The following is a 26,010-nucleotide window of genomic DNA, read 5'->3' as shown; positions in this document are numbered from 1 at the left end:
AAGTAGCTAATTAATTTGTTTATTGTTATGTTATTAATTTGATTTCTGCAATTTCTATCATATTTCTGATTCTTAAATTCTCAGCTTTGTACTGCCTGTGGAATTCCATATGTGTATTCCTTCATTTTATCGTTTAGTATTTGCTTTGTGAATTGATAAACAAACTGCCATTCTCTCCAAGCTTACTGTACAAGATCATCTCTAAACCACAGTGATGTACTCACCCTGCACGGTCAGCTGTGCCCGGCTCTGCATGGTACCGACGTCACACGTGTAAATATCTGTGTCCGATTTGTCCAGACAGGAGATGGTCAGAGACAGCAGCACGCCTTTCTGCCTGATGACGTACTTCCTTCCAGACCTCAGCTCCACCATTCCCTTCAACCAGGTCGCACGCTTGGCTGGCTGCCTGGTCTCACACTCCAGGGTCACTTTGGCTTTTTCCTCTGCTCGCGTGTCCCTCAACTCCCTCGCAAACGTGTGCTGGAGTTCTGTGAGGCACAGTGAAGTTCAGAAAATTAAGTCAACCTTCGATTGTAGTACTGTGGTCACCAACCTACATTGCAAAATGGGACGTTGGATAGTAACTCTAAAATAACAAACACTACTGTAAGTTTGAACACTCTCACTTACCTCTAACCTCCAGCTTAGCACGGGAGGCAACGCCCTCAGCCTCACAGCAGTATTCTCCAGAGTCTCTGATGGTGGTGTTCCTGATCACCAGCCGCGCCAAGTTCTTCTCCACACTCATCTCGTACTTCGGGCTCTGTCTGATCAGATGACCATTTTTCAGCCAACGGATGGTGACATCTGGTTTGGTGATTTCACAGCTCAGCTCTGCGTCCTCACCTGGCACCGCCTTCACATTCAGCAGGTCCCTGAAGATGTGCACTGGTTTCTCTGAAGGAGGGTAAATACAAACACTTACAAGCAGGATTCTCTTACAAGAGACAGGTATACTCACATACACAAACATATAAAACTGTTGAAGATTTGATCTAAAACAGCCAGGTATTCACCTTTAACAAAAAGCATGGTTCTACAGCTGAGGTCTTTAATTGTAAAGACCACGTCTCCGGCATCAGTGAGCATGGCGTCTCTTATGGTCATCTCATACTTGTGGTCTTTGTTGATAACCTGGGTACGGCTGTTGGTGACCACCACCTGGCCATTGATTGTCCAGGAAGCCTCATCGTCGAGATTGTGAGAAAGGAGACACTCAAAAGTGCAGCTTTCACCCTCCAGGACGGAAGTTGTCTTCATACGATGAACAATGGTGATGTGCAAGTCTGTAAATAAACGTAATCACACAGTAACACTTGACACCATTAAAAATTAACACTATCAACATCTTAGTATTAAAAAATTTCACCTGAGGTTACAGATTAACAGACGAATCAATGTGAGTACTTGATTTTCAAGGTAAAGAGCACTTCCGAAAATTACAAACAACCCTTTCCCTGGTTCTCACCATGCACTGTGACTTTAGCCTTGGTCTGGCTGGTCCCCAAGTCACAGGTGTAGTGTCCAGCATCATCTTTGCTGAGTGAATGGATGATCAGCGCCATGGACCTCCCGAACTGGAGTAGTTCATGTTTATCATCAGCCGTCAGGACCATACCATCCTTGCTCCAAACAGGGGTCACTGTCTCTTTGGAAATCTCACACTGCAGACAGACCTCCCCCAGCTCTTCTCCTACTGCATCCTCCAGAGACCTCAGGAACACTGCTGGACGTGCTGGAGCCAGAGAGTGATGTTATATGATTAATGGGGCTCCTATATTTCTAAGAAATTAACAATAAAAAACATCTGATCATTTACTTAGCTGACCTTTGACCTTTAAGATTGTAGTCTCAGAAAGAAGGCCTGCTTTGAAGATGACCCTGCTCTGCTGAGGCTGCAGCGTCTTCATTGTGAGGCTATGCATTGTGCCCATGTGCTGGATCCTGTTGATGGCACTGGAGTAGATCCGGACATTGTTGACGAGCCACTCCACGTTGGCGACCACGTAGTTGAGCTCACATGAGAAAGTGGCAAAACCATCCTCCTCAATTTCCACTGGTTCAAGGTGTTTGACCAACTTGAGCGTTCGCACTACATCATAAAGACAAAGACGACGAATTATATGAAGAACAACAAACAGTTGCAGTAGAATAACAATCTGAAAATATTCCATTCTCTCCATCCATCCATCCATCCATCCATCCATCCATCCATCCATCCATCCATCATACCTTCTACTGTAACATGTGCTGTGCTCTGTGAACCTCCAGCCATGCAGCGATACTGCCCTCCATCCATTCCCGTCAAGCCATGGATGGTCAGCTCTGCTCGTTTCCCGTCTCTCTTCATGCTGTACTTGTTTGAGGTCTTCAGAGCAGTGCGACCTTTAAACCACCGCACCACCCTGGGAGAAGGAGCAAACTGACAGCTCAGAGTCACAGAGCTGTTCTCCTTCACCTTTGCATCGTCCAAGTGGTGAACAACCTGAAGAGGTCGCTCTACAGGGGGAAAAATGAAAAGAGAAATTTGAACGTCCATTCACTCGATCCATGTTTCTCATCAGGATCACACTGAAGAGATGGTAGTGATAAGGTCCCTTGGAGGTCTAAAACACTGAGTAGATACTTCTTAACTTGTTTATTAAAAGATTCAATATTCTATGACAACCTATAAACTGTTTCCCTCGAGCTTTATGCTCAGAGAGTCTGAGATACTCACCTGTCACAGTGAGCTGAGCATTGGAGCGACTCTTGCCTGCCACAAAGACCACGGGGCCCGACATGGAGCTGTCCGTGGAGGTGAGGCAGAGACTGTGGACGGTGCCGTCCCTGTCGATGTTCACCGCTGCACACGGTTCCAGTACCTCACCGTTCAGGGTCCATCGTGGAGGCCTCCCTGACTTCAGGCTGGTCTCCGCCTGGAACAGTGCTGGCTTCGGCTCCATCACCTCCACTGAGCTCATCCCCCGCACTATGCGGATAGCCTGCTCTGCATGCACAGCCATGATACACATTACACACTACTGATGCAATTTCTTACATTACAATAATAATACCGCATTAGAAGAATATTAGATCACATAAGAAACACATGCACACAAAAACATCTTATTTTTAAGTGTTTTTCTTTTTTCTGATAGGTATCACTTATGACACAGTAAGCATTGTGAAAGTGCTGCTACAAGAATCCAAAAACATAAACCCGGCCATAAAGTTAAAGCTGTGACTGCTATGGTTACTGTGACAACAAGCATCTCACCCTCCACCAGAAGCTGACACGAGGTTGTATCATCTCCTGCATCACAGGTGTAAGTGTCCTCATCCGAGGAGCAGATGTCGTCGATGGTCAGTTGCCTGTAGACATCTTGGCTGATCAGTTGGTACTTCTTACTGGACAGGAGCTCCTTCCTGTTCTTGTACCACCTGACCTGAGCATTGGGTCGTGACACCTGACACTCCAGCAGACCCCGGTGGCGATACATGGCAATCTTCACCCTCAGAGGACGCACTATTTGGACCGGGAGCTCTGAGGAAGCAAAGAAAAGGCTGTAAACCCAAAGTGACTAAAACGTGTTGGACACTATTTCCTCTATAATTTCATGTTATGTGGTGACATTAACAGTCTGGTGGCTCACCTTTAACTGTGAGAGTTGCATAGGATGACACACGCTCAGCAGTGAATCTGATCTCTCCAGCGTGCTCTGGCCTGACCGACTCAAAGCACAGGGTGTGAGTTTTATCTGCACACAGATCAAAGCAAAATTAAATTTTTCTACCCAAGTTTTTATTTATTTTTCATGTATATATTTACACCTAGGCTCTGCCCATAACAACAGAAGTTACAAGTCAAACGCAACTTCTTGGCACAGTGGAGTATTTAGGAGTATTTAGTTACTATAAAGCTGTTATGGTTGGTCACTTGCCCTGGTGTCTGATCTTGATGTTGTGCCCAGATCGGATCCTGCTGTCATTTCGGTGCCAACGACCATCCACATCCACCTGATTGACCTCACACATGAAGTTCACGGGTTGACGCTCAGTTGTGTCAACATCTTCCAGCTCCTTCACTATGTGGATGTCCCTAGCTGGCAAAAGAAATCCAAATCATGACTATAAACTCAGTTAAAAGCAACTTAAACAGGACTTTGTGCATCTACTTGTCAGATCTCTCTTTGATACCCCAGAAATATTCACGGATTGAATTTGGATATATATCTTTGTTTACACTTAGGGTTCTTTATATCCTGTTTTACTTTGAAACTTTTTTTTGTGTGCCTCTTACTTCCTGTCTGCTTTGCCACCTTTTCTGATTACTTGTCCTGCCCTTATTAGTTTCACTTATGTCTTGTTGTTACTTTAAAGACTGTTTTCTAGAACTCCCATGTGGCATCTCCATTTGGGTCCTTACCTATTTTCTAGACATGACAATAATGACTTTGGTTTGTTCATTTATGAAGGTGATGACACTCTAATGTCCAATACTATTCAAAGTGTTAAAAAATGACAACCTGTTGGTGGTGCTTGAGGAAGCTAGAAGGTCTGGGGATCACCAAAGTAATCGGACATACAAGAAGGCTTTCCCATCATTTCAATAGGGTCATAGACACGTCTTTGCGTTGACCTGGACTTGACCCTCTCAGATGAGGGAAAGAGTCGAGTTATCTCACCTCTGACACTGAGCTGGCCTGAGGTCTGAATGCCATTAGCCTGGAAAGAGAACAGGCCTGCGTCTCCCAGAGCCGCCCTGTTCAGTATGAGGGAGTGTTTCCTCCCGTGCGTGCTGATGCGACAGTTGGGCTTGGACTTGAGTTGCATCCCATCCCTGCTCCACACGCCCTCGATGTACGCCAGGTTGAGGGTCACCTCAAAGGAGCAGCTCTCACACTCAGACACCGCCACATCCTCCAAACCCTTCACCACCTGCAGCCGGTTCTCTGTAACACACACACACACACACACACACACACACACACACACACACACACACACACACACACACACACACACAACACAACATTAGAGATCGAATGGCTCACATTGCAAGAACATAAACATGAGCATGAGAAGTGAACTTACTTGCAGCTGCGACTATTCCTCCAGGTATGTTGTCTCCCATGTCTCCTGTGCTTCTCTGTGTGATAATGAAATCTTTACTTTTTACCACAGAAATCACACAAGGCAAATCACAAACTATATGATTTTAAAAATACACATCAGGTAATGTCTCTCTGCCATGAAGCTACCATCTTCCTCACGCCTCATTCACACTTTCGGACACTCAGCTTCATTGGGTAAACTCTGCAGATGCACAATGACATAACTAATGGCATAACTTTCACATCTAAAGCGCCAACGCTAGCCTATCAAAATGGATACGCATGGCAACGCTGTCGTATGGTTGATCCCTGTGATGGCATACCAGTCCTTCACTGTCATAATGAGCAGAGTAATTTCTGTCACTTCACTTGACTGAGCTCAGCACCACCAATATAGACTCAGCTGTGATGCCACCTTTATCAGGCTGCAAGCTCTGATAGATATGGTATTTGAGATCCTGAAACACGTTTCAGAGGCTGATGTGTAGGATCCTTCTTTCCTCTTCCTCTTTCTAATTAATCATCAGCTAAAAATCACATTTCATTGTGCGTCACAGAGTGACACTCGATTTGCAAACAATTATCTTAATTGCTTCTTGAGGGCGATTACGTTATGACGTCTTAATGAAATCCAAATTCCAAACAATGACTCAACTAAATAAAAACTTCCAATCATACCATATTCAATCAATAGTGAAAAGTTTGGTTCTATTAAAATATGCAAACAAAGCAAAACAATAACATAAAAAACTAAAATATAAGAACAAACCAGATGCCTTAAAGTAATATACCCACCTTCATCCAAACAAATGTTTTCTAGAGAGAAAGTATCCTTGCATGTCCTCTTGTTGCACCAGTGATGACACCTTCACCTGAAAAAACAGCTGGATAAAACATCCATGGCAACAGATCTGTCCCGGTCTTGACTTTTTCTCACAAAGCCTTTAAGATAATAAGATTAACAACAATCGTTTATCCAAGGGAGAGCATACCTATGTCTGTGAACTGCATCTCAGTCCCCAGAGCAGACACTCTGCTCTCTCTCTCTCTCTCTCTCTCTCTCTCTCTCTCTCTCTCTCTCCCTCCTTTTTTTTTGTTTTTTTGCTGTGATGGAGCGTAGTGCTGAACAGCTGACATATCTCTTCCCACATACTAACCTCCAAAATAGCCTTCTGTCAGTATGAGGGCAAAGATAGCTTTGGCTTTAATGGCGTGAGGCGACTCATGATCAGCATCAATGAAAGCACCAAAAACAATCAAATGTACACAATGGGCTTGGTGTGTTTGATGGTTTTCTTGTGTGCATGATGAATGTGTAAGTGGACTGCAAAATGTGTAATGTCTATACAGTAATCTGATGTTTTACACACAACCTTTTTTATGCCTCCGTGCTGTCGAAAGCCAGTGGCCGCAGGCATTTTGTTTTCTGCTTGCCCCTCCGTTTGCCTACATCCCATTCTTGTGAACACGATATCTGAAGAATGCCTCGAGAAAATCCCTTCAAATTTGATGCAAACGTTCACTTGGACCCACGGATGAATTGATTAGAATTTGGGGGTCAAAGATCAAAAAGTAAGTTGTGACATTAAAAAACATGTTTTTTAGTCTTGTGAATGCAACATCTCAAGAACCCCTTGAGGGAATTTCCTCAGATTTGGTACAAATGTTAATTTGGGCTGAAAGATGAACTGATTAGATGTTGTGGTCAAAGGTCCAGGGTCATGGTGGCCTCACAAAACATGTTTTTTGCCTCTTGAGCATAATATCTCAAATCTGTCTTTAAGGGAATGTCTTCAAATTTTACCAATTATACAACTGCAGGGCGATGATACTCGGTTGCTCAAGATCTCAAGAATGTGTTTGTCCATAGACAGGAGTAGAGCAGTCTACACAGTATACGACTGATGCAGTTTAATCACACAGCCTTCTGAGAAGCCTATTCATTAGTGTCCTAATCCACAGGTTAAAGTGATCAAAGTCTGTGGATCTCCACAGGGAGTTTCCAGCACTGCTTATGTTGAAAGGTCATACAAATTAAAGAGACAAATACCTATAAAATGGAATAAGTAACAAAGTGGATGAAGATCTTTATAACAAGTGTTCAAATGATATCAGACTGAAAAACACATCAGCAGCTCTCCACTGCAAACCCAAAAGTCTGTTTTACCTAGAGAGCTGGTTTATGCCAATCAACCCAGCTCTACCTCTTCCTTCTTCAGTTACAATTACGACATTGGTAATTTATAGGGTGTTTGAGTTTGTGGGGTTCCCTCACCCAGCCATCCAAACAGAACAAAGCCAGCACAGCCCAGCATTGTGCTCCCCTCATTTTGACAGACAGCTGCATGTGCCACAGAGCACTCCTTAAGACCAGTGAAACTCTACCGACAGGATTATCTCTGTGCAGTCCTGCCGGGGCACACAAAACAACTTGTCGTCACCGAGAGGGGTTTGGTGACCCACAGAAGAAAACCAGTTTTGCTTTTTCTCCAGCAGCCCATTCATTACAATATAGATTTTCCTTGACATTTGAGTGGAATAGAAGAAACAGCCAGTTTGGACACACTTTTTGGTTGTATATTCATTTGGTATTTTATTTGATTAAACTGTGTGGTGTTTTTATACAGGGGTGTTGCTTGAAGAAACGTTTTTTAAATCATGTCCTGGGAGATTGAAGATGACTCTAAGATCAACCTGCCATCTTGAAATGTGGGCCTTCACGTGTGCAGCATCCTATTGATGGTGCACATGACCTAAAAATAGAGACATGTTAAAGGAACCAAGGCAATGTGAGGATGTGTTGAGTGAATTTAGAACTCGACAAAACAGCTGAACAGTCCACCTAAGCCTCTGGATCTGTGTTTGGAAACAACCGCCCCCCCTGTCCTGTGTGTCACATTTCCTCTGGTCCAGACTCTCTACATCTGACAGCAGTCATAATGAAATAATATAGGAAGGTTTACAACACATACAGTCAAACATGCACCTACTGTTGTCATCTACTAATAAGCCCAGACTGTGACGCCAATAAAACACTCAATACAGGTGTTGTGTGTGAGGCCATTGTGATAGTGTGTTATTTCTGCCAACAACATCCCAAATGTAGTACTCTTAACGAAGTGTCAGAGCCAGGCAGCTGTAGCCATACACTAAAACAGATGCCCTTGACTGAAATCAAACGGCCAATCGTGGCACGTCTAATTACAGCATGGCCCAAGCTCTGATAACTATAGCAATACGAGTCTGTCCTATAGGCCACTGATTCTCTTTTAGATCATATTCATCAAGAGTATGTAGTTTAGTTGGTTGTATATGAGCGCCTGTGACTATAACATTCAGGCAGATTTTTACCTCTGCCAAAAAGGTTATGTTTTCACCCCTGAATTGTTTTTGTTTGTTATTACAAATTTTCACAGTTTTCCAGAGAATAATTTATAGATCTTCATGAAAAAAAATCCAACATATTTGAAAGCATTTTAATTAGTGATAAGGACTCAAATAGAATGGGTTTGGTCACAAAATAAACGTTAGTACCTTTTCTTGGGAACTGAACAAAGGTTACAGTTGTGTAACTGTCGAGAGAGAGAGAGAGAGAGAGAGAGAGAGAGAGAGAGAGAGAGAGAGAGAGAGAGAGAGACAAAAAACACATGAACATGATAACAAATTTATAACTTATTTCTTTCCTTTCTTCTTCTTTGCATCTTTGTTTTTGTCCGGAGCTTCTTCTTCTTCCTTTCCAGTGGCAGCTTTAATCCTCTTCTTTCCCAGAGGGGTCTTTGCATACCAGTTCTGGGAGGATAAACAAGCATGTTGACATTAAAGTAAACTGACAATTAAACCCAGCAATAAAACGAGTAATGTTAGAAATTGCATATGGCATATCCACTTTACTTTAAGGGCCTCTTCCTCTTCCTGAAACACAGGGTCCATCTTGGCCAAAGGGGGAACAAACTCTGAAGCGGTCAGGGGTCTTTTTGCCTGCTGCAGGACGCGACGCTTGGTGACAACGCTCTGGACCACCTGCACCATGTGACCTGGAGTGTAGCCATCAGAAATCTTCGCAAGAGAGCTGAGGTCCAATGCCTTGGTCACCTCGCCTCCCTGCTTTGTGATCAGTTGTTTCCACAGGACTGAAGGCAAACAGAGTCAGAAAGGTCATTTTCACAGCAACGGAGTAAAGAGTACCATAATGAAGATTTTCAAAACATCTTACTATATCTGGATCCGTAGTCAGGTCTTGGGATGAGGAGGATTTTGCTGTACATTTTACACAGTGACTTAATGTCAGCACTTAGAGGGTCTCGAGTTGTTCCGACTATCAGAACCCGATCTTCCCCTTTGATCAACTTAAGGGACTTGGACAAATCTTTCTTCAACCGCTTGGGCTCTAACTGTTCACACACATAAAACAAATATAACTGAAGTATGATGACACAACATAATGACGCCACCCAGTGTTTATCCTGAGTAGTTGTACCTCTTTTTCTTCCTTGGGGACTTTCTTGTAGAACATTTTCTCTGCATCTCCGATCCATATTACAGAAGGTTGCAGCAGTCTTGCAACCTGAGGAAATACAAAACATTTTACCTTTCTATAAATATAAATACCTGTGAGAAACTTACATAGATTTTTAAATGTTTTAAATGATTTGGGGCACTTAACTTATTCAGTCATTATGTAAGAGATTTGGCATTACACAGATAGGTTGGCTGAAGTTTAGTTACTTTACTTAGTATATTTTAATGTGCTTTATTCAGAGAACTTCAGAGTAGCATTATCAACTTTCTAAAATGGAAATGAAACTGGGTTCTTTGGACTTCAAGGCGTCGTCTTACCTTAAAGACCATGTGAAGCATCATGGCGAGGCCACTCTTGCCTGGGTACTTTCCTGCCGTGTTCAGAGTTGACAGATCGAAGAGGTTGGCCCCTGTCTCCTGGCAGATGGCGTGGACCAGCATCTTCTTACCTACACCTGTCGGCCCTGTTAGTAGTATGGCCTTTATCAGAGGAGCCTTTTCATGAACCACCTGAGAGCCTGCAAACAACACACAACTTATGTCCAAAACACAAAGAGTTGTCCAATTATATTAATTTGAAATGTAAAGTTAAAGACTTTCATACCTAATGGTAAAATTCCATATAAAGTTAAGACTTGTCGTACATCCGACAGTGACGGCATGGGCTCAATGTCATATTGCCTCAGTGTTGTCCCAAGGTAGCTGTAATCACCTGAGAAAAGAAGGGAACAAAAAAAAAGTGTTTAGGGGATGCCATTTACGGGTGTCAGCAAATTTGTGGCAGATCCAAATAAAAATCCAGATCTAGTGAATTTAAATGTGGTTTCATCAGGGAACTGTTGGGCCTTGGTGGAGGAATTCTCTCTCTGAGTGCCCTTCTAGTTTGAAATAGCTCACTGTGATCATGGTGTTTTAGCAATCACAAACCAGAAGAGGGCAGCACGCCACTACACAATTTCCAGATACTGACAGATAGAAATTCCCGAACTGTGAGAGTTAACACATCAGTTGTTAAAAGCTCACACACAATTGTGATCATGAGCAGATAAAAATAAATCTAAGATAACACATCACTCTACACAAATAATGTATCAAATCTTACCTAAATAATCCTGCAGCGCCACATTATTTGGCTTTTTCAACAAGCCCTGTTCCACAAGCTCCTGACACAGAGACTCAAGAGTCCTAGAAGAAGTGGAAAAGTAATGCAGTTGTTTTCTCCAGTATTTGCATTGACATCAACTTAGTACAACTCTATTCTCCACTGAAAATCATAAACCTCATGTTAGGCTCTGTGTAAACTCACCTATCAGCGGTCAGATCTTTCTCCTTTTTCTTCTTCTTTCCACTCTTAGATCCTTTCTTTTTCTGTCAAGTAAACATGTATTATAATGAAACAGCTTGAGGAAATCAATGTAAACTGTGAACACAGGGTTTCACTTCAGTACCTTGGCATTTCCTTTGGTCTTACCACCCTTGTCTTTATCCACAGCCAGTTTCCATTCAGCCAGCTCCTGTCTCATCTGAACGTCCACCTAATACAAGCAGAGCAAGCCACTGAGTGCAACAACAGGTGGCGCTGTTATGACGTTTAAACATTAGTGACCGTGGCACTGAATTTGACAAACAGTGCGTTTTTTCAGCCTGCAGCATTACAGTTTGGGCTTTGTGCTTTCAGTTCGGTTTTCAGCATCACCTGTAGTAGAATCTCTGCCTCAATGACTTTCCTCTTTTCTTCCTTGATCAGCTCCACCTCGTGCCGCTGAACAAAGTTTTTGGACTCGTTGCGGTTTTGCCAAAAATCTGAGGATGACAAACATTTACTTCAGACTTTACCACGAATAAGAATAGAAAGTAATTATACACTGAAAGATGTCAACTGGCCAGAAAATTAAAAAAAATCCTCTCTTGCATGTTGCCATCTGAACAACATACTCTCAAACTGCTATTAACCACAGGATATCTTCACCTTCTTTAACTTAAACATACCTTCAAAGGTTTTGTTTCCCACTTCCAAGTCTGGCAGAAAAGCCGAAGGTAGCATCTTCAACCCTTCCTCCTCTTCCTGTGGTTAAAACGTTATATTGGCAAAGGAGTGGAACAGCCAACAAAGGTTGAGATAAATAAATGAAATCCCATTTATTCTATTCTATGTAAAAGACATGTATTTAATAAAACTGTACTTCTATGTCGGTTTTCCCCTTGTCCTTCTTCCCATTTTTCTTCTTTTCTTCCTTTCCTTTTGGCCTGTTGTTTGAATCCTCCTCTTCCTTTGCAGCAATTTCTTCCTTTAACTGAGAAAAATAAATATACATGGAACTGCATTTCTCCTTCTGCAAACTACAGAGAAACTGTGCAATAAAAGATTGATGGAGTTTTTTTACCTGCTGAGGATTCTTCTCTGCAAAAATGAGAGCTGAGCCTCCATCCTCTGCATCGGGGTAGTCTGGAAATGAGCCGGTAGCATCGCTGGTTAAAAAACACACACACAAAGGGGGAAAACAGTGAGAACACATCTACTCTATGTCATTATATATTTAAATATTACACCATGAGAGTAAAAAATCACCCATCAACACCCTCTGTGTCACCTTACCGGCATTCAATGAACCACTGTCGGATTTGGTCTTTCATGGTGTTGCTCATGTCATGACCCTCCACATCTAGTAGTTGTTTTGAAATGGCTACTATTGACTTTTGGTAGTCTTCTTCATGCTCTTGCTGTTTAATCCGATTGCAAGCTTCTGTGGCTTTGGCAGCGATTTCTGCAGGGCGTGGCACCTTATATTTTGGATCCATGGCCTAAGATCGGAGTGACAAAAAATACTGTATGTGTTGAAAACCTTTGATTGCATTTTTTTCAAAGTGTAGCCTGCTCTTGCCAGCTTTTCCAGGATTATCTACCCTAGCTTTAGGAGTTGTTGTAGGGAAATGGATGGCACATTACTCACCATTCCCAGAAAAATCATCTCTTCCTCCCGAGCAATTTTTGTCCTCTTCCTCTGTACGTAACCTCTCCACACCTACAAATCAAATTCAACAAACTCCTTTAATATGTACAATGACACAGGGCAGAGACGGGGTAAATAGAGAGTCATGTAGTACTACATTAGTAAGTGAGGACCTTCTGAATGCAGATTGCAGCCGACTCAATGTCAGCTGCTCCAGGGTCCTTGGTCTTGTACATCCTGTTCATATTTCTGCTCTCTTCATTCAACTTTGCCCTCAGGCGTCCTTGGCGGGCCCTCTCCGCAATTTGAATGATCTTAATGGCCTTCTCCGGACTCATGTCCTTGACCATTAGAGGCTACAGGGACAATAAAACAACGAGACCAACTATAACAAATATTTACTTAAATATCCCAAACAGGGAATGAGAAATATCTTTTTATCAAATTTCTATCATTCACCTACACTAGGTAGTAGGTGAATGAGGTATTATCTCAAATGTGGCTGATTTTCCACTCACTTCTAGGCTTTCAGTAACTTCCACCAATTTAAGGATATCTGTCAGCATTGTCTTTCGTTCTTGGAATTCTTTGCTGCATTCAGTGATGAAATACCGAGGAATTGGGATTTCAAGGTCTGCCTAAAGTGACAACAGAGAAAGTGGCAGTTGAGTTATGAAGAGACATTGATGATGATGTGTGAATATGTCAGTGTAACTGTTGAGATCTCAGAAGTCCAATTCAGAAAAATGAAACTCACAGGACTGAGCTTTAAATCATGAACGATGTCGTCCATGTAGTGGTACTCTGAAAACTCTTTCTCCACCATTTCATTCTTCAGCTCCAACAGCCTCCCTATCACACCATCAAGAATTGTCCGAATTAATCGTCTCTTCTGAGGGTGGATGACCTGGTCATAGATCTCCTCCAGCTTTCTGAAGATTTGGAGGTAGCGCACATAAAACATGGCCACACGCTGGAAGAACACCACCCTGTCCTTTTCTGGACGAAGGGGCTCATCAGGCAGCTCCTCTTCCAGCAGACGACTCAACTCTAACTGGACATCGGCCCACAATTTATTGTATGACCTAAAGAAATGGAAACAGTCATTTTGTTAATCTTAATCTCTTTTATCTTATTAAAAAGATCAAAAGAATTGAGAAAGATAAAATACTTTGAAAGAAAGAATTAGCAAGAAATCCATTCGTCTACCTCCAGCAGCTTAGGCCTCACAAAAACTTGTCCCCAATAACTTAATTCAATAAAATTTTACATTTATCGCGCAAAATCACAACATATATTATCTAAAGGCACTTTACACAATGGGGTATTTTTCATTATGGCACTCATAACTTGCTCATATTAAATATTATTATAAATAAATCCTTGAGAGGTGACACAGATATTTCACTTGACTCTTGTTCATGGAGACGCCCACTATCTGTACGTCAACATCAATATACCTGTACCGTAAGGCCACGAAGAGACACGCATCAATTCTCAAAGTGCAGCTGGCGTGTCCGTGTTTTCACAAACCACGTGACCACAGTACCATGAACAGCAGTCACTCACAACCACTGTGTCAGGACTGATTCAGAACCAGTTGGTGCAGTGGTATATTTCAATGTCAATATTGTTATGTGCTGCTTCCCTGGGTGAGGTATGGAAAAACACACTTTCAAATATTGTATTCACTTGTGTTGCTCTCTGTCGTGTTGTTGGATGATGACTTCCGTTAAACCCTAATAGTGCATTCAAGTGTCACGGCAGTAGTGTTTAGAAAAGACTGAGTATTATATTTAACAAATAAGCCCATCCATGTCCGTTTCACACTTCACACTCAACATTATGGCTCGACAGCTTCACTGTTGTTGTTTGCATGAACCCAGCTAGCTAGCTAACTGGCTAAAGTTACATTTGACAAGCTAGCGTTAAATGTACAGTAACAACGGTAACTATGGTAACTACGGCCGGTTGGAGGTTTTACCTTTGCGACATGTCTCCGTCTCCAGAGTGAGAAACGTTCCCAGTTTCTCGTATCAAATAAATGAACACAGTTACAAACAGTTCAACATTAACTGAAGTTAGCTAAACTTAGCTAAACTTATCTAAACGTAGCTAAACTTAGCTCAACACGATGTCAGCTTCTCTAAGTTGACACGGCGCTCGGACCGTCTCCATAGTAACCGTGTTTCCGGACGTTGCTCACGTAGTTGTATCATTTACCGTTTAATCTGTTGAATTAAAACTCACAGTGCAACATTTACAGTTGTATTACTACACTAAACAACAAAGATATGATAATAATCATAATTAACGTTCAGGTTTTCCCAACCTACTGTTTTAAAATAAATCAGTGATACACAAGAATCATTTATTTATTATTATTTGACCGACATCTTCAGTAAACCACACCAACTTTTTTTCTTTTTATCTTATTTAATTGGACATTAAACATATTAGGTCAGGTGCAAACCAGTGCACAACACACCACAAGAGAGCTGATAAAAAAGAAGAAATAATAAATACAAGAAAATATATATATGATTAATTGAGTAATACTGAAAATTTTTATATTCTAAATATGTTGAAAATATAATAAACTATATTATGAGACTGAATAAGAATCTTCACTAAATAACACATCAGACATGAGCAAAGAACAATGATTTATCTCCAGGGGAACCCCATCACCTTCACATCTACTGAGACACCAGGTGACGTCCTTCCTGTCAGTGAAGACACTGTTCTCTATCACACTGTGTCATGTAATGGGATTCGTGTATGTGCAAATGTGGTGTTCTGCTGCAAGAACCACACTACAACTCAATTATATGTAATGGAAGCTGCATGCAAGCCTGTATTCCCATTGTAAATGACAAGATGAACATATCATGAGAACATATCAACCAACCTGGAGAGTCCTTATAATACCACTCATATACGTCACAAACTAAAAACACACCTCTTCCGACTATACCTTGAATAACATTTTTAAAACTAACAATTTAGTAGCACTTAAAATGGCACTTACTTATAGCACTTTGTAGTTTTGCTCTTTTGAAGAAATTGTACTTTCTCTATTCTTGTTGTTCTGGGTTTGTACCCTCATGGTTGAATGCACTTATTGTAAGTCGCTTTGGATAAAACCGTCAGCTAAATGTAATGTAATGTAATAATGTAACAATGGTCCCACTATTGAATGGCCTCATTCAGAAAGCTGGGCCAATAATCCACTAACTTTCTGGACTCTGTGACTCTGCCACAGTGATCCTTTAGGTTTATGCGATAACCCACCACTTTGTCTGGAAAAGGATCATTTTTACCTGGAGTTTAAAAGCCGCTTTAAAACTTCAACTAAGTGGTGTTTCGGTGCGTAAAGGAGGGGCGCAATCGAAATCGATTGTATTACCTTCAAGAAGGTGGCTCCTCGTATAAATAGGGACGCATTATTTTGAGAAAGACGGTGGTGAGGCGCAATCTGTTGGGTGCTCTCTCTCTCTCTCTCTCTCTCTCTCTTCCTCTCGGGAACTATACAGACAACGCCTGGAAGAATTTGCGGAAGACAAACGTGTCCACTCTCCAGGACATACGCATCTTTCACGCCTGAACTAGTAAGTGTGCAGTTGGATTAACTACATTTGTTTCCCCCTTGTATTCTCAGGTGGAAGAAATGCAACTCATGCGTAAAGTGGATTCCACCAGACCATTTATATCCCCCTTTAGAGGACATTTATTTTGTACCTTATTTTTAAAATTAATTTGGGGAATGTGAAGGAAATCATATTGCAAGCATTGATGATGCATCTGCTCGTGCTTAGGCATGACGTAAAGTGTACATCTTTTTTTGATAGAATAAAACAAAGATGGATGATTGTTTGACTGTATTGAAACCATGCAACTCCTGTGTAACAAAACTTATTCTGCATATGTTTTCAGACAGTGAAGTCATGCAGGTGGAGAGGAAATGGCACATACTGTTGACTATCTTCTTTCTGCTCATCACCTCGGGCCAGTGCAAAGAGAGAAGGACCCTGTTGGATCTAATCTTGCAGGTTATCAGAGACAGCCAGCAGCGGGACAAACCCATCTCCCGGCGCTGCAGCAGTGGACCCCTCACCTCAGCCCAAGACATGAAGTTCTCCTCCCGTGAAAAGCCTTTCTATGTTCCAAGGCTGGATAACCGTAGACTCATAGGTATGCTGATAAGATTTATTTTTAGGTCCTGATGATGAAAGCATAATCCCCATTTTACTGTGGGAGACAGCTGTCATTGGTCTGGTCTGTGCTGTACATCTCTTATTGGAGCCTTATTTAGTTTAACTGAATGGAACATGGGGTTAATTTAAGAAATGGGGGAAAAGAAAGTCAGGTTTTCTTGTTCATAAATTGGATTTTGGCAAGAGTAAACTCAAAAGACAGGGTGCAGCAGTCAAGTCTTTTCTGTCCTCAAACAGTCCGGCTCTATTTAAAGTGCTTCTCTTAAACACATGTGACGCAGGTGTGCCTCATCTGTGTTGTGACGGTGTGTTGAACTCCCGTGCTCTGCGCGCACCACCACGATGCGCTGCTGATAGGCAGCCTTTGTACCTATGTAGTTTAGTTGTTTGTATATAAGCGCCTGTGACTATAACATTGAAGTCGATTTTTACCTCTGCCAAAGAGGTTATGTTTTCACCCCTGACCCGTTGTTTGTTGCTTGTACGTTAGTTAGTGAGTTAGTTTGTTTGTTAGTAAGATTACAGAAAAAACTGAACAAATTTCCACCAAACTTGATGGAAGGATGCGGTATGGATCATGGAAGAACTCATTCAATTTAGGTGTAGATTTGGATCATGGGGCAGCTCCAGAATTTTTTTTCTTTTTCCTTAACATTGCGAGATAGCGTGTTATTACACATTTTCACAGTTTTCCAGAGAATAATTTATAGATCTTCATGAAAAAAATACTACATATTTGAAAGCATTTTAATTAGTGATAAGGACTCAAATAGAATAGCTTTGATCACAAATTAAACGTTAGTACCTTTTCTTAGGAACTGAACAAAGGTTACTGTGAACATACATCTTCTGATGCCTCTGGACACATCTTCAGTGATGTTCCTGGAATCATCGGGTGTTTCGGGTCTTTCAACATCATACACCCTCCTCCAGGTCACCCAGCTGGGGCTGATCAGACCCCAGCTTGTGTCTAGATGGCTAGCTATTCTGACTCCATGGCTCTCCTCTTTTGAGCCACAGCCATCTTGAGCCTCTCTCTGCCGCTTCGGTGGTACTGCAGATGGCTCTCCTCTTCCTTTCTCCTTCGATGCCCAAACTGCTGAAGGCTCTTGCTAGAGAGCGGGCCGCAAAACCCCTTTACCCAACTTCCACTGGGAGACACCTTGCTCTCCATCCAGCCTGCTGACAGTTGCTGACCAGTCCCGCGTATTTGGTGAGCTTCCTTTTAAAGGCTTCTTCCAACCGATCTTCCCATGGGACTGTCAGCTCCAGTAGCACAGCTTGTTTGGTGGACTCAGACACAAGGACGATGTCTGGTCGCAGGGTGGTGGCTGCGATGTTAACTTCAGCTGCCGCCCGAGGTCCACTAACAGCTGCCAGTCCCTTGCCGAGTTCAGGACACCTGCAGATGATGGCCTCTTGGTGGGGTTTGGCTGATCTCCAACTCTGATAAAGGCAATGGACTTCTTGGAGGGTCGGCACCGCCTCGCCCACTCAAGTCCTGTGCTGATGGCTTCAGCGATGGTCTTCAGGACCTGATCATGCCTCCATCGGTACCGTCTCTCTCCAAGTGCCTCTGTGCAGCAGCTGAGGATGTGTTCCAGGGTCCCTCGCTTGGAGCCTTTCTTTTCCTCCTCTCCATATGTTTAGCAGCGATGCTAGTAATGAGGGTGGTCATGGCTTGTAGCTTCCCATCGGCCTCTTCCTTCACCGTTGGCTCCAGAATTTGGTCAACATCATCAACAAACTGTTTCCACAGTGCAGGCCATTTGATCCACCTCCTGGTTGGTGCTGTTCACTCGTGAACAGATTTCCACAAAACTTGATGGAAGGATGCGGTATGGATCATGGAAGAACTTATTAAATTTAGGTGTAGATTTGGATCAGGGGGCAGCTCCAGTATTTTTTTTCCTTTTCTTTAACATTGCGAGATAGCGTGTTATTAAACATTTTCACATTTTTCCAGGGAATCATTTATAGATCTTCATGAAAAAAATCCAACATATTTGAAAGCATTTAAGTGAGCAAGAGAGAGAGAGAGAGAGAGAGAGAGAGAGAGAGAGAGAGAGAGAGAGAGAGAGAGAGAGAGACGAAAAGCACATGACCGTGATAACAAACTTATTTCTTTCCTTTCTTCTTCTTTGCATTTTTCTTTTTGTCCGTAGCTTCTTCTTCCTTTCCAGAGGCAGCTTTAATCCTCTTCTTTCCCAGAGGGGTCTTTGCATACCAGTTCTGGGAGGATAAACAAGCATGTTGACATTAAAATAAACTGACAATTAATCACAGCAATAAAAAGAGTGATGTAAGAAATTGAATATGGCATATCCACTTTACTTTAAGGGCCTCTTCCTCTCCCTTTAACACAGGGTCAATCTTGGCCAAAGGGGGAACAAACTCTGAAGCGGTCAGGGGTCTTTTTGCCTGCTGCAGGACGCGACGCTTGGTGACAACGCTCTGGACCACCTGCACCATGTGACCTGGAGTGTAGCCATCAGAAATGTGCGCAAGAGAGCTGAGGTCCAATGCCTTGGTCACCTCGCCTCCCTGCTTTGTGATCAGTTGTTTCCACAGGACTGAAGGCAAACAGAGTCAGAAAGGTCATTTTCACAGCAACGGAGTAAAGAGTACCATAATGAAGATTTTTGTTTTGGGTCTTTTCTTACTGCATCTGGATCCGTAGTTGGGTTTTGGGATGAGGAGGATTTTGCTGTACGTTTTACACAGTGACTTAATGTCAGCACTTAGAGGGTCTCGAGTTGTTCCGACTATCAGAACCCGATCTTCCCCTTTGATCAACTTAAGGGACTTGGGTAAATCCTTCTTCAACCGCTTGGGCTCTAACTGTTCACACACATAAAACAAATATAAGGTAAGTATGATGACTCAACATAATGACGCCACCCAGTGTTTATCCTGAGTAGTTGTACCTCTTTGTCCTTCTTGGGGACTTTCTTGTAGAACATTTTCTCTGCATCTCCGATCCATATTACAGAAGGTGGCAGCAGTCTTGCAACCTGAGGAAAGATGATTATAAAGAACAACATTTTACCTTTCTGTCTGAATGTGAGTATAACGTGAGAATATAAATACCTGTGAGACACGTACATAGATTTTTAAATTTATACTGTGATCACTGTGCTATATTAAACTTTTTAAATGAAAATATACTGCCCTGTCTATTACATATCATAGTTAATGGTTTCATTTTAGGGGGACTTGGCTTATTTAGTCATAATATATGCATTACGCATATAGGTTGGCTAAAGTTGAGTTACTTTACTGAGTACATTTTAATTTGCTTTATTCAAAGAACGTCAGAGTATCATTATCAATTTTCTAAAATGGAAATGGAACTGGGTTCTTGGCGTCGTCTTACCTTAAAGACCATGTGAAGCATCATGGCGAGGCCACTCTTGCCTGGGTACTTTCCTGCCGTGTTCAGAGGTGACAGATCGAAGAGGTTGGCCCCTGTCTCCTGGCAGATGGCGTGGACCAGCATCTTCTTACCTACACCTGTCGGCCCTGTTAGTAGTATGGCCTTTATCAGAGGAGCCTTTTCATGAACCACCTGAGAGCCTGCAAACAACACACAACTTATGTCCAAACCACAAACAACTGTTCGATTATATTCATATTAAATGTAAAGTGAAAGACTTTCATACCTAATGGTAAAATTCCATATAACGTTAAGACTTGTCGTACATCCGACAGTGACGGCGTGGGCTCAATGCCATTTTCCATCAATTTTGACCCAATGTAGCTGTAGTCACCTGAGAAAACAAGGGAACAACTATTGCACTAGAAGTTGTGAATGTGCATCACTTGGAAAATGGCAAGAGAATCTTCAAAATCACATTTCTGACTACATACATTATTGTGGTCATTACCTCCACCAACGAGGTTATGTTTACGACTGTTTTTGTTTGTTTGTTTGTTTGTCTGTTAGCAGGATTACGCAAAATCTACAGTACAGATATCCACAAACCTTGGGGAAAGGACGTGATATCAGTCAAGAAAGAGCCCATTCAATTTTAGTTAGATCTGGATCAGGGAGCGGAAAAAGGATTTTGCTTTCTTTAGCATTGCAAGATAGGGTGTTTTCTATCTTGAATCTTTATGAAAAAAATTGAGATGTTTGGAGATTAACATTTACGAGTGTGTGCAATTTGTTGCAGATACAAATAAAAATTCAGATCTAGTGAATTTAAATGTGGTTTCATCAGGGGACTGTTGGGCCTTGGTGGAGGAATTCTCTCTCTGAGTGCCCTTCTAGTTTGAAATAGCTCACTGTGATCATGGTGTTTTAGCAATCACAAACCAGAAGAGGGCAGCACGCCACTACACAATTTCCAGATACTGACAGAAATTCCCGAACTGTGAGAGTTAACACATCACTTGTTAAAAGCTCACACACAATTGTGATCATGAGAAGATAAAAATAAATCTAAGGTAACACATCACTCTACACAAATAATGTATCAAATCTTACCTAAATAATCCTGCAGCGCCACATTATTTGGCTTTTTCAACAAGCCCTGTTCCACAAGCTCCTGACACAGAGACTCAAGAGTCCTAGAAGAAGTGGATAAGTAATGCAGTTGTTTTCTCCAGTATTTGCATTGACATCGACTTAGTACAACTCTATTCTCCACTGAAAATCATAAACTCCATTATGTTTGGCTCTGTGTAAACTCACCTATCAGCGGTCAGATCTTTATCCTTCTTATTCTTTCCACCCTTAGATCCTTTCGTTTTCTGTCAAGTAAAAATATATTGTAAGGAAACAGCTTGAGGAAATCAATGTAAACTGTGAACACAGGGTTTCACTTCAGTACCTTGGCATTTCCTTTGGCCTTACCACCCTTGTCTTTATCCACAGCCAGTTTCCATTCAGCCAGCTCCTGTCTCATCTGAACGTCCACCTAATACAAGCAGAGCAAGCCACTGAGTGCAACAACAGGTGGCGCTATTATGACGTTTAAACATTAGTGACTGTGGCAGTGAATTTGCCAAACAATTTATCAGCCTGTAACATTACAGTTTGGGCTTTGTGCTTTCAGTTCTGTTTTCAGCATCACCTGTGGTCGAATCTCTGCCTCAATGACTTTCCTCATTTCTTCCTTGATCAGCTCCGGATCGTGGTGCTGAACAAAGTTTTTGGACTCATTGCGGTTTTGCCAAAAATCTGAGGATGACAAACATTTACTTCAGACTTTACCACCAATAAGAATAGAAAGTAATTATACACTGAAATACGTCAAATGGCTAGAAAATTTAAAAATAACTTGTAAGTGTGTTGCATTCTAATTCCTCTCTTGCAACAACATACTCTCAAACTGCTATTAACCACAGGATATCTTCATCTTCTTTAACTTAAACATACCTTCATAGGTTTTGTTTCCCACTTCCAAGTCTGACAGGAAAGCCGAAGGTAGCATCTTCAACCCTTCCTCCTCTTCCTGTGGTTAAGGAGTGGAACAGCCAACAAAGGTTGAGTTAAATAAATTAAATCCCATTTATTCTATATCTCCACCCATTTAAAAGGTTTGATAACACGAGAATTTACTCAATGTAATATTATGTAAAAGACATTTATCTAATAAAACTGTACTTCTGTGTCGGTTTTGCCCTTCTTCTTTTCTTCTTTCTTTTTTGGTTTGTTCTTGGAATCGTCCTCTTCCTTTGCAGCAATTTCTTCTTTTAACTGAGAAAAATAAATATACATGGAACTGCATTTCTCCTTCTGCAAACTACAGAGAAACTGTGCAATAAAAGACTGATGGTGTTTTTTACCTGCTTAGGATTCTTCTCTACAAAAATGAGAGCTGAGCCTCCATCCTCTTCATCGGGGTAGTCTGGAAATGAGCCGGTAGCATCGCTGGTTGAAAAACACACACACAAAGGGGGAAAAAGTGAGAACACATCTACTTTATGTCATTATATATTATCCACCATGAGAGTAAAAGAAATCACCCACCGGCATTCAATGAACCACTGTCGGATTTGGTCTTTCATGGTGTTGCTCATGTCATGACCCTCCACATCTAGTAGTTGTTTTGTAATGGCTACTATTGCCTTTTGGTAGTCTTCTTCATGCTCTTGCTGTCTATTCCAATTGAAAACTTCTGTAGCTCTGGCACCGATTTCTGCAGAGCTTGGCACCTTATATTTTGGATCCATGGCCTAAGATAGGAGTGACAAAAAATACTGTATGTGTTGAAAACCTTTGATTGATAGATAGATCTGTAGTTATACCTATGGAAGAGGATACAGAAAGAAGCGAGTTGAAAAGGGGCCCACATTTTAGTTAAAGGTAGGGTTGGTAAGTTGTTTGTGAAAAATCTTAATCCTCTTCAAGTTATGATAGACATCAATAAATATAATCATCAGAGAATCATTTAATTTGGACCTTAAGAAATAATTTATGAGTGTACTGTCACACCCTGCCCATGCTCTAACTGAAGCATCACCGCTGAACTAGAAACAACATTTTCAGAAGTTAGCGAGCAAGTCAGAGAAAAGTCGGCTTGTAGCAGTTGTCAGTGCACTTTCCATGTGTTTTGGGGGTGTATATGCGATTGCAAATGCATACATAATGCATATATAATGCATATATTTATAGATATATATCGCTGCATTTTTTTCAAAGTGTAGCCTGCTCTTGCTAGTTTTTCCAGGATTATCTACCCTAGCTTTAGAAGTTTTTGTCGGACAGTTTAGGGAAATGGATGGCACATTACTCACCATTCCCAGAAAAATCATCTCTTCCTCTCGATCAATCTTTGTCCTCTTCCTCTGTACGTAACCTCTCCACACCTACAAATCAAATTCAACAAACTCCTTTAATATGTTAAATGACACAGGGCAGAGACGGGGTAAATAGAGAGTCATGTAGTGCTACATTAGTAAGTGAGGACCTTCTGAATGCAGATTGCAGCCGACTCAATGTCAGCTGCTCCAGGGTCCTTGGTCTTGTACATCCTGTTCATATTTCTGCTCTCTTCATTCAACTTTGCCCTCAGGCGTCCTTGGCGGGCCCTCTCCGCAATTTGAATGATCTTAATGGCCTCCTCTGGACTCATTTCCTCGACCATTAGAGGCTACAGGGACAATAAAACAACGAGACAAATGTACTATAACAAATATTTACTTAAATATCACAAACAGCGAATGAGAAATATCTTTTTATCAAATTTCTATCGTTCACCTACACTAGGTAGTAGGTGAATGAGGTATTATCTCAAATGTGGCTGCTTTTCAACTCACTTCTAGTCTTTCGCTAACTTCCACCATTTTAAGGATATCTGTCAGCATTGCCTTTCGTTCATGGAATTCTTTGCTGCATTCAGTGATGAAATAGCGAGGAATTGGGATTTCAAGGTCTGCCTAAAGTGACAACAAAGAAAGTGGCAGTTGAGCTATGAAGAGACATTGATGAAAAAGCTGATGTTTGGTGTGTATATGTCAGTGTAACTGTTGAGATCTCAGAAATCCAATTCAGTTTAATGTTTTTGTGAAAAATGAAACTCACAGGAATGAGGTTTAAGTCATAAAGGATGTCGTCCATGTAGTGGTACTCTGAAAACTCTTTCTCCACCATTTCATTCTTCAGCTCCAACAGCCTCCCTATCACACCATCAAGAATTGCCCGAATTAATCGTCTCTTCTGAGGGTGGACGACCTGGTCATAGATCTCTTCCAGCTTTCTGAAGATTTGGAGGTAGCGCACATAAAATATGGCCACACGCTGGAAGAACACCACCCTGTCCTTTTCTGGACGAAGGGGCTCATCAGGCAGCTCCTCTTCCAGCAGACGACTCAACTCTAACTGGAGATCGGCCCACAATTCATTGTATGCCCTAAAGAAATGGAAACAGACTTTTTGTGAAATTGTTTTAAAAAGTCTTAAAATGACAGTTGGGTGCCTAAATAAACACTGTAAAAAGTTTTGCTAGTTGTACTTATTCCTCTTGCTGTTTGGGGACAAAATCTAATTTTTTACGTTCAAAAATGTGCTCAAAATGTTTATATAAAGCTTCAGCAGTCTGCTTTGGTGAAATTAAGTGGACATCTTCCAAAGTTATTCTCTAAATTATCTCTTTGTGTTTCCACATTGTTTCCTCGCTCAGCTGCATGGGAAAGAAGAAAAAAATTGAGAAATTTAAAAGATATCAATTCGTCTACCTCCGGCTGCTTAAGCCTCACAAAAACATTGTAATAAATGTTTGCACATAATCACGTCTGTAGGTTTTCTCCCCAATAACTTAACTCAATTAAATTATATATGTATTGCGCAAAATCACAACATACATTATCTGAAGGCACTTTACACAAAATGAGAAACATTAAAGTCAAAATTGGCTGCTTTTTCATTATAAGACTAAAAGTGTGCTCATATTGAAAACTATTTAAAAGAAAACCTTTTGCAGTGGTATATTTCAATTTCAATATTGTTATGTGCTGCTTCCCTGGGTGAGGTATGGAAAAACACACTTTCAAATATTGTGTTCACTTTTGTTGCTCTCTGTCGTGTTGTTGGATGATGACTTCCGTTAAACCCAAATTGTGCATTCAAGTGTCACGGCAGTAGTGTTTAGAAAAGACTGAGTATTATATGAAACAAATTAGCCCATACATGTCTGTTTCACACTCAACATTATGGCTCAATAGCTTCACTGTTGTTGTTTGCATGAACCCAGCTAGCTAGCTAACCAGCTAAAGTTACATTTGTATTAGCGTTAAACGTACGGTAACTATGGTAACTACGGCTGTTTGGAAGTTTTACCTTTGCGACATGTCTCTCCTCCAGAGTGAGAAATGTTCCCAGAGTCTCTTATCAAATAAATTAACAGAGTTACAAACAGTTCAATATTAACCCTTTGATTCCCAAGCAATAATGAACAACATGGGTCAAAAATTACCCCTATGTCATCAAAGACATCAAAATATCATCAAAGGAGCCTTCTTCATTTAGTAGAGCTGGATTCCAAGACACACCCACAACTCAAGCCTGATCCTGTAGAACAAAGTCTAGGTTCTCAGCATCAGAGATTACAGACTCAGAATAAAGACGAAGAATTGCCTCCTCATTTTCCTCATCCTGTTATTCGTACAGCTTTATGAACATGTTAACCCTGTCTGAAAGTCTGAAATGATTGCGACCAGCCATACTAACACTCTGGATAAAGAAAATCAAAAGCATATTTTCAAATGCATATCAATCAG

General features: G+C 41.4%; 3 protein-coding genes and 1 long non-coding RNA gene across 11 annotated transcripts in view; 1 reads left to right on the top strand and 3 right to left on the bottom strand.

The window, feature by feature from the left end:
* Window positions 1–6,142, bottom strand: part of obscna (obscurin, cytoskeletal calmodulin and titin-interacting RhoGEF a) — a 28,878-nt gene extending 22,736 nt beyond the window's left edge. For all 7 annotated transcript variants that reach the window (XM_047342822.1, XM_047342827.1, XM_047342826.1 and 4 more), the window contains exons 1-13: window positions 5,895–6,142; window positions 5,080–5,134; window positions 4,671–4,937; window positions 3,927–4,088; window positions 3,639–3,743; window positions 3,263–3,529; window positions 2,723–2,992; window positions 2,236–2,502; window positions 1,832–2,095; window positions 1,472–1,738; window positions 1,020–1,289; window positions 634–900; window positions 225–491 (exon numbers count right to left, since the gene is read on the bottom strand). In XM_047342822.1, coding sequence (XP_047198778.1) covers window positions 225–491; window positions 634–900; window positions 1,020–1,289; window positions 1,472–1,738; window positions 1,832–2,095; window positions 2,236–2,502; window positions 2,723–2,992; window positions 3,263–3,529; window positions 3,639–3,743; window positions 3,927–4,088; window positions 4,671–4,937; window positions 5,080–5,134; window positions 5,895–5,900 — 2,734 coding nt within the window. In that variant the 5' untranslated portion in view covers window positions 5,901–6,142. The remainder of the gene's footprint in view (window positions 1–224; window positions 492–633; window positions 901–1,019; window positions 1,290–1,471; window positions 1,739–1,831; window positions 2,096–2,235; window positions 2,503–2,722; window positions 2,993–3,262; window positions 3,530–3,638; window positions 3,744–3,926; window positions 4,089–4,670; window positions 4,938–5,079; window positions 5,135–5,894) is intronic.
* A 1,559-nt stretch (window positions 6,143–7,701) lies between these two features.
* Window positions 7,702–14,739, bottom strand: LOC118120627 (dynein regulatory complex protein 11). Its single transcript, XM_035175744.2, has 19 exons — window positions 14,553–14,739; window positions 13,326–13,653; window positions 13,087–13,206; window positions 12,742–12,924; window positions 12,569–12,640; window positions 12,214–12,419; window positions 12,002–12,086; window positions 11,801–11,911; window positions 11,607–11,682; window positions 11,314–11,420; window positions 11,066–11,152; window positions 10,924–10,985; window positions 10,720–10,802; window positions 10,222–10,329; window positions 9,936–10,135; window positions 9,577–9,663; window positions 9,313–9,490; window positions 8,991–9,229; window positions 7,702–8,888 (listed from the first exon to the last, which is right to left on the bottom strand). Exons 1-19 carry the CDS (start codon window positions 14,561–14,563, stop codon window positions 8,772–8,774), a joined length of 2,460 nt encoding a protein of 819 aa, XP_035031635.2. The 5' UTR covers window positions 14,564–14,739; the 3' UTR covers window positions 7,702–8,771.
* A 1,771-nt stretch (window positions 14,740–16,510) lies between these two features.
* Window positions 16,511–24,733, top strand: LOC124854748. Of its 2 annotated transcripts, none has more exons than XR_007034826.1 (2): window positions 16,511–16,762; window positions 24,398–24,733. It is a non-coding gene; the product is annotated as an uncharacterized LOC124854748 (long non-coding RNA). The 2 variants fall into 2 exon arrangements; XR_007034827.1 differs by lacking the exon at window positions 16,511–16,762 and adding an exon at window positions 22,492–22,697.
* LOC118121279 (dynein regulatory complex protein 11-like) lies at window positions 18,873–25,581 on the bottom strand. Its single transcript, XM_035177041.2, has 19 exons — window positions 25,571–25,581; window positions 24,317–24,644; window positions 24,052–24,171; window positions 23,703–23,885; window positions 23,530–23,601; window positions 22,763–22,968; window positions 22,579–22,663; window positions 22,397–22,489; window positions 22,169–22,244; window positions 21,864–21,970; window positions 21,621–21,707; window positions 21,482–21,540; window positions 21,275–21,357; window positions 20,448–20,555; window positions 20,162–20,361; window positions 19,713–19,799; window positions 19,449–19,626; window positions 19,120–19,358; window positions 18,873–19,017 (listed from the first exon to the last, which is right to left on the bottom strand). The coding sequence occupies exons 1-19, from the start codon at window positions 25,579–25,581 to the stop codon at window positions 18,904–18,906; spliced, it is 2,436 nt and encodes an 811-aa protein (XP_035032932.2). The 3' UTR covers window positions 18,873–18,903.
* Window positions 25,582–26,010: the final 429 nt, after the last annotated feature.

The sequence above is a fragment of the Hippoglossus stenolepis genome, chromosome 14, assembly GCF_022539355.2.
Source record: "Hippoglossus stenolepis isolate QCI-W04-F060 chromosome 14, HSTE1.2, whole genome shotgun sequence".
NCBI classification, from domain to species: domain Eukaryota; kingdom Metazoa; phylum Chordata; class Actinopteri; order Pleuronectiformes; family Pleuronectidae; genus Hippoglossus; species Hippoglossus stenolepis.
This window is presented reverse-complemented; position numbering and strand designations above follow the sequence as displayed.

What these genes read in the sequence shown, in the direction of transcription:
- LOC118121279 (XM_035177041.2), bottom strand. An exon ending in ATATGGAATTTTACCATTAG is followed by an intron (nt 20,362 to 20,447) that starts GTATGAAAGTCT and finishes TGTTGTTTGCAG; the next exon opens with GCTCTCAGGTGGTTCATGAA. An exon ending in CAACTACGGATCCAGATGCA is followed by an intron (nt 19,359 to 19,448) that starts GTAAGAAAAGAC and finishes GTTTGCCTTCAG; the next exon opens with TCCTGTGGAAACAACTGATC.
- LOC118120627 (XM_035175744.2), bottom strand. An exon ending in CTGCAATCTGCATTCAGAAG is followed by an intron (nt 12,641 to 12,741) that starts GTCCTCACTTAC and finishes TTTGATTTGTAG; the next exon opens with GTGTGGAGAGGTTACGTACA. An exon ending in CAGTGGTTCATTGAATGCCG is followed by an intron (nt 12,087 to 12,213) that starts GTAAGGTGACAC and finishes TTTTTTAACCAG; the next exon opens with CGATGCTACCGGCTCATTTC.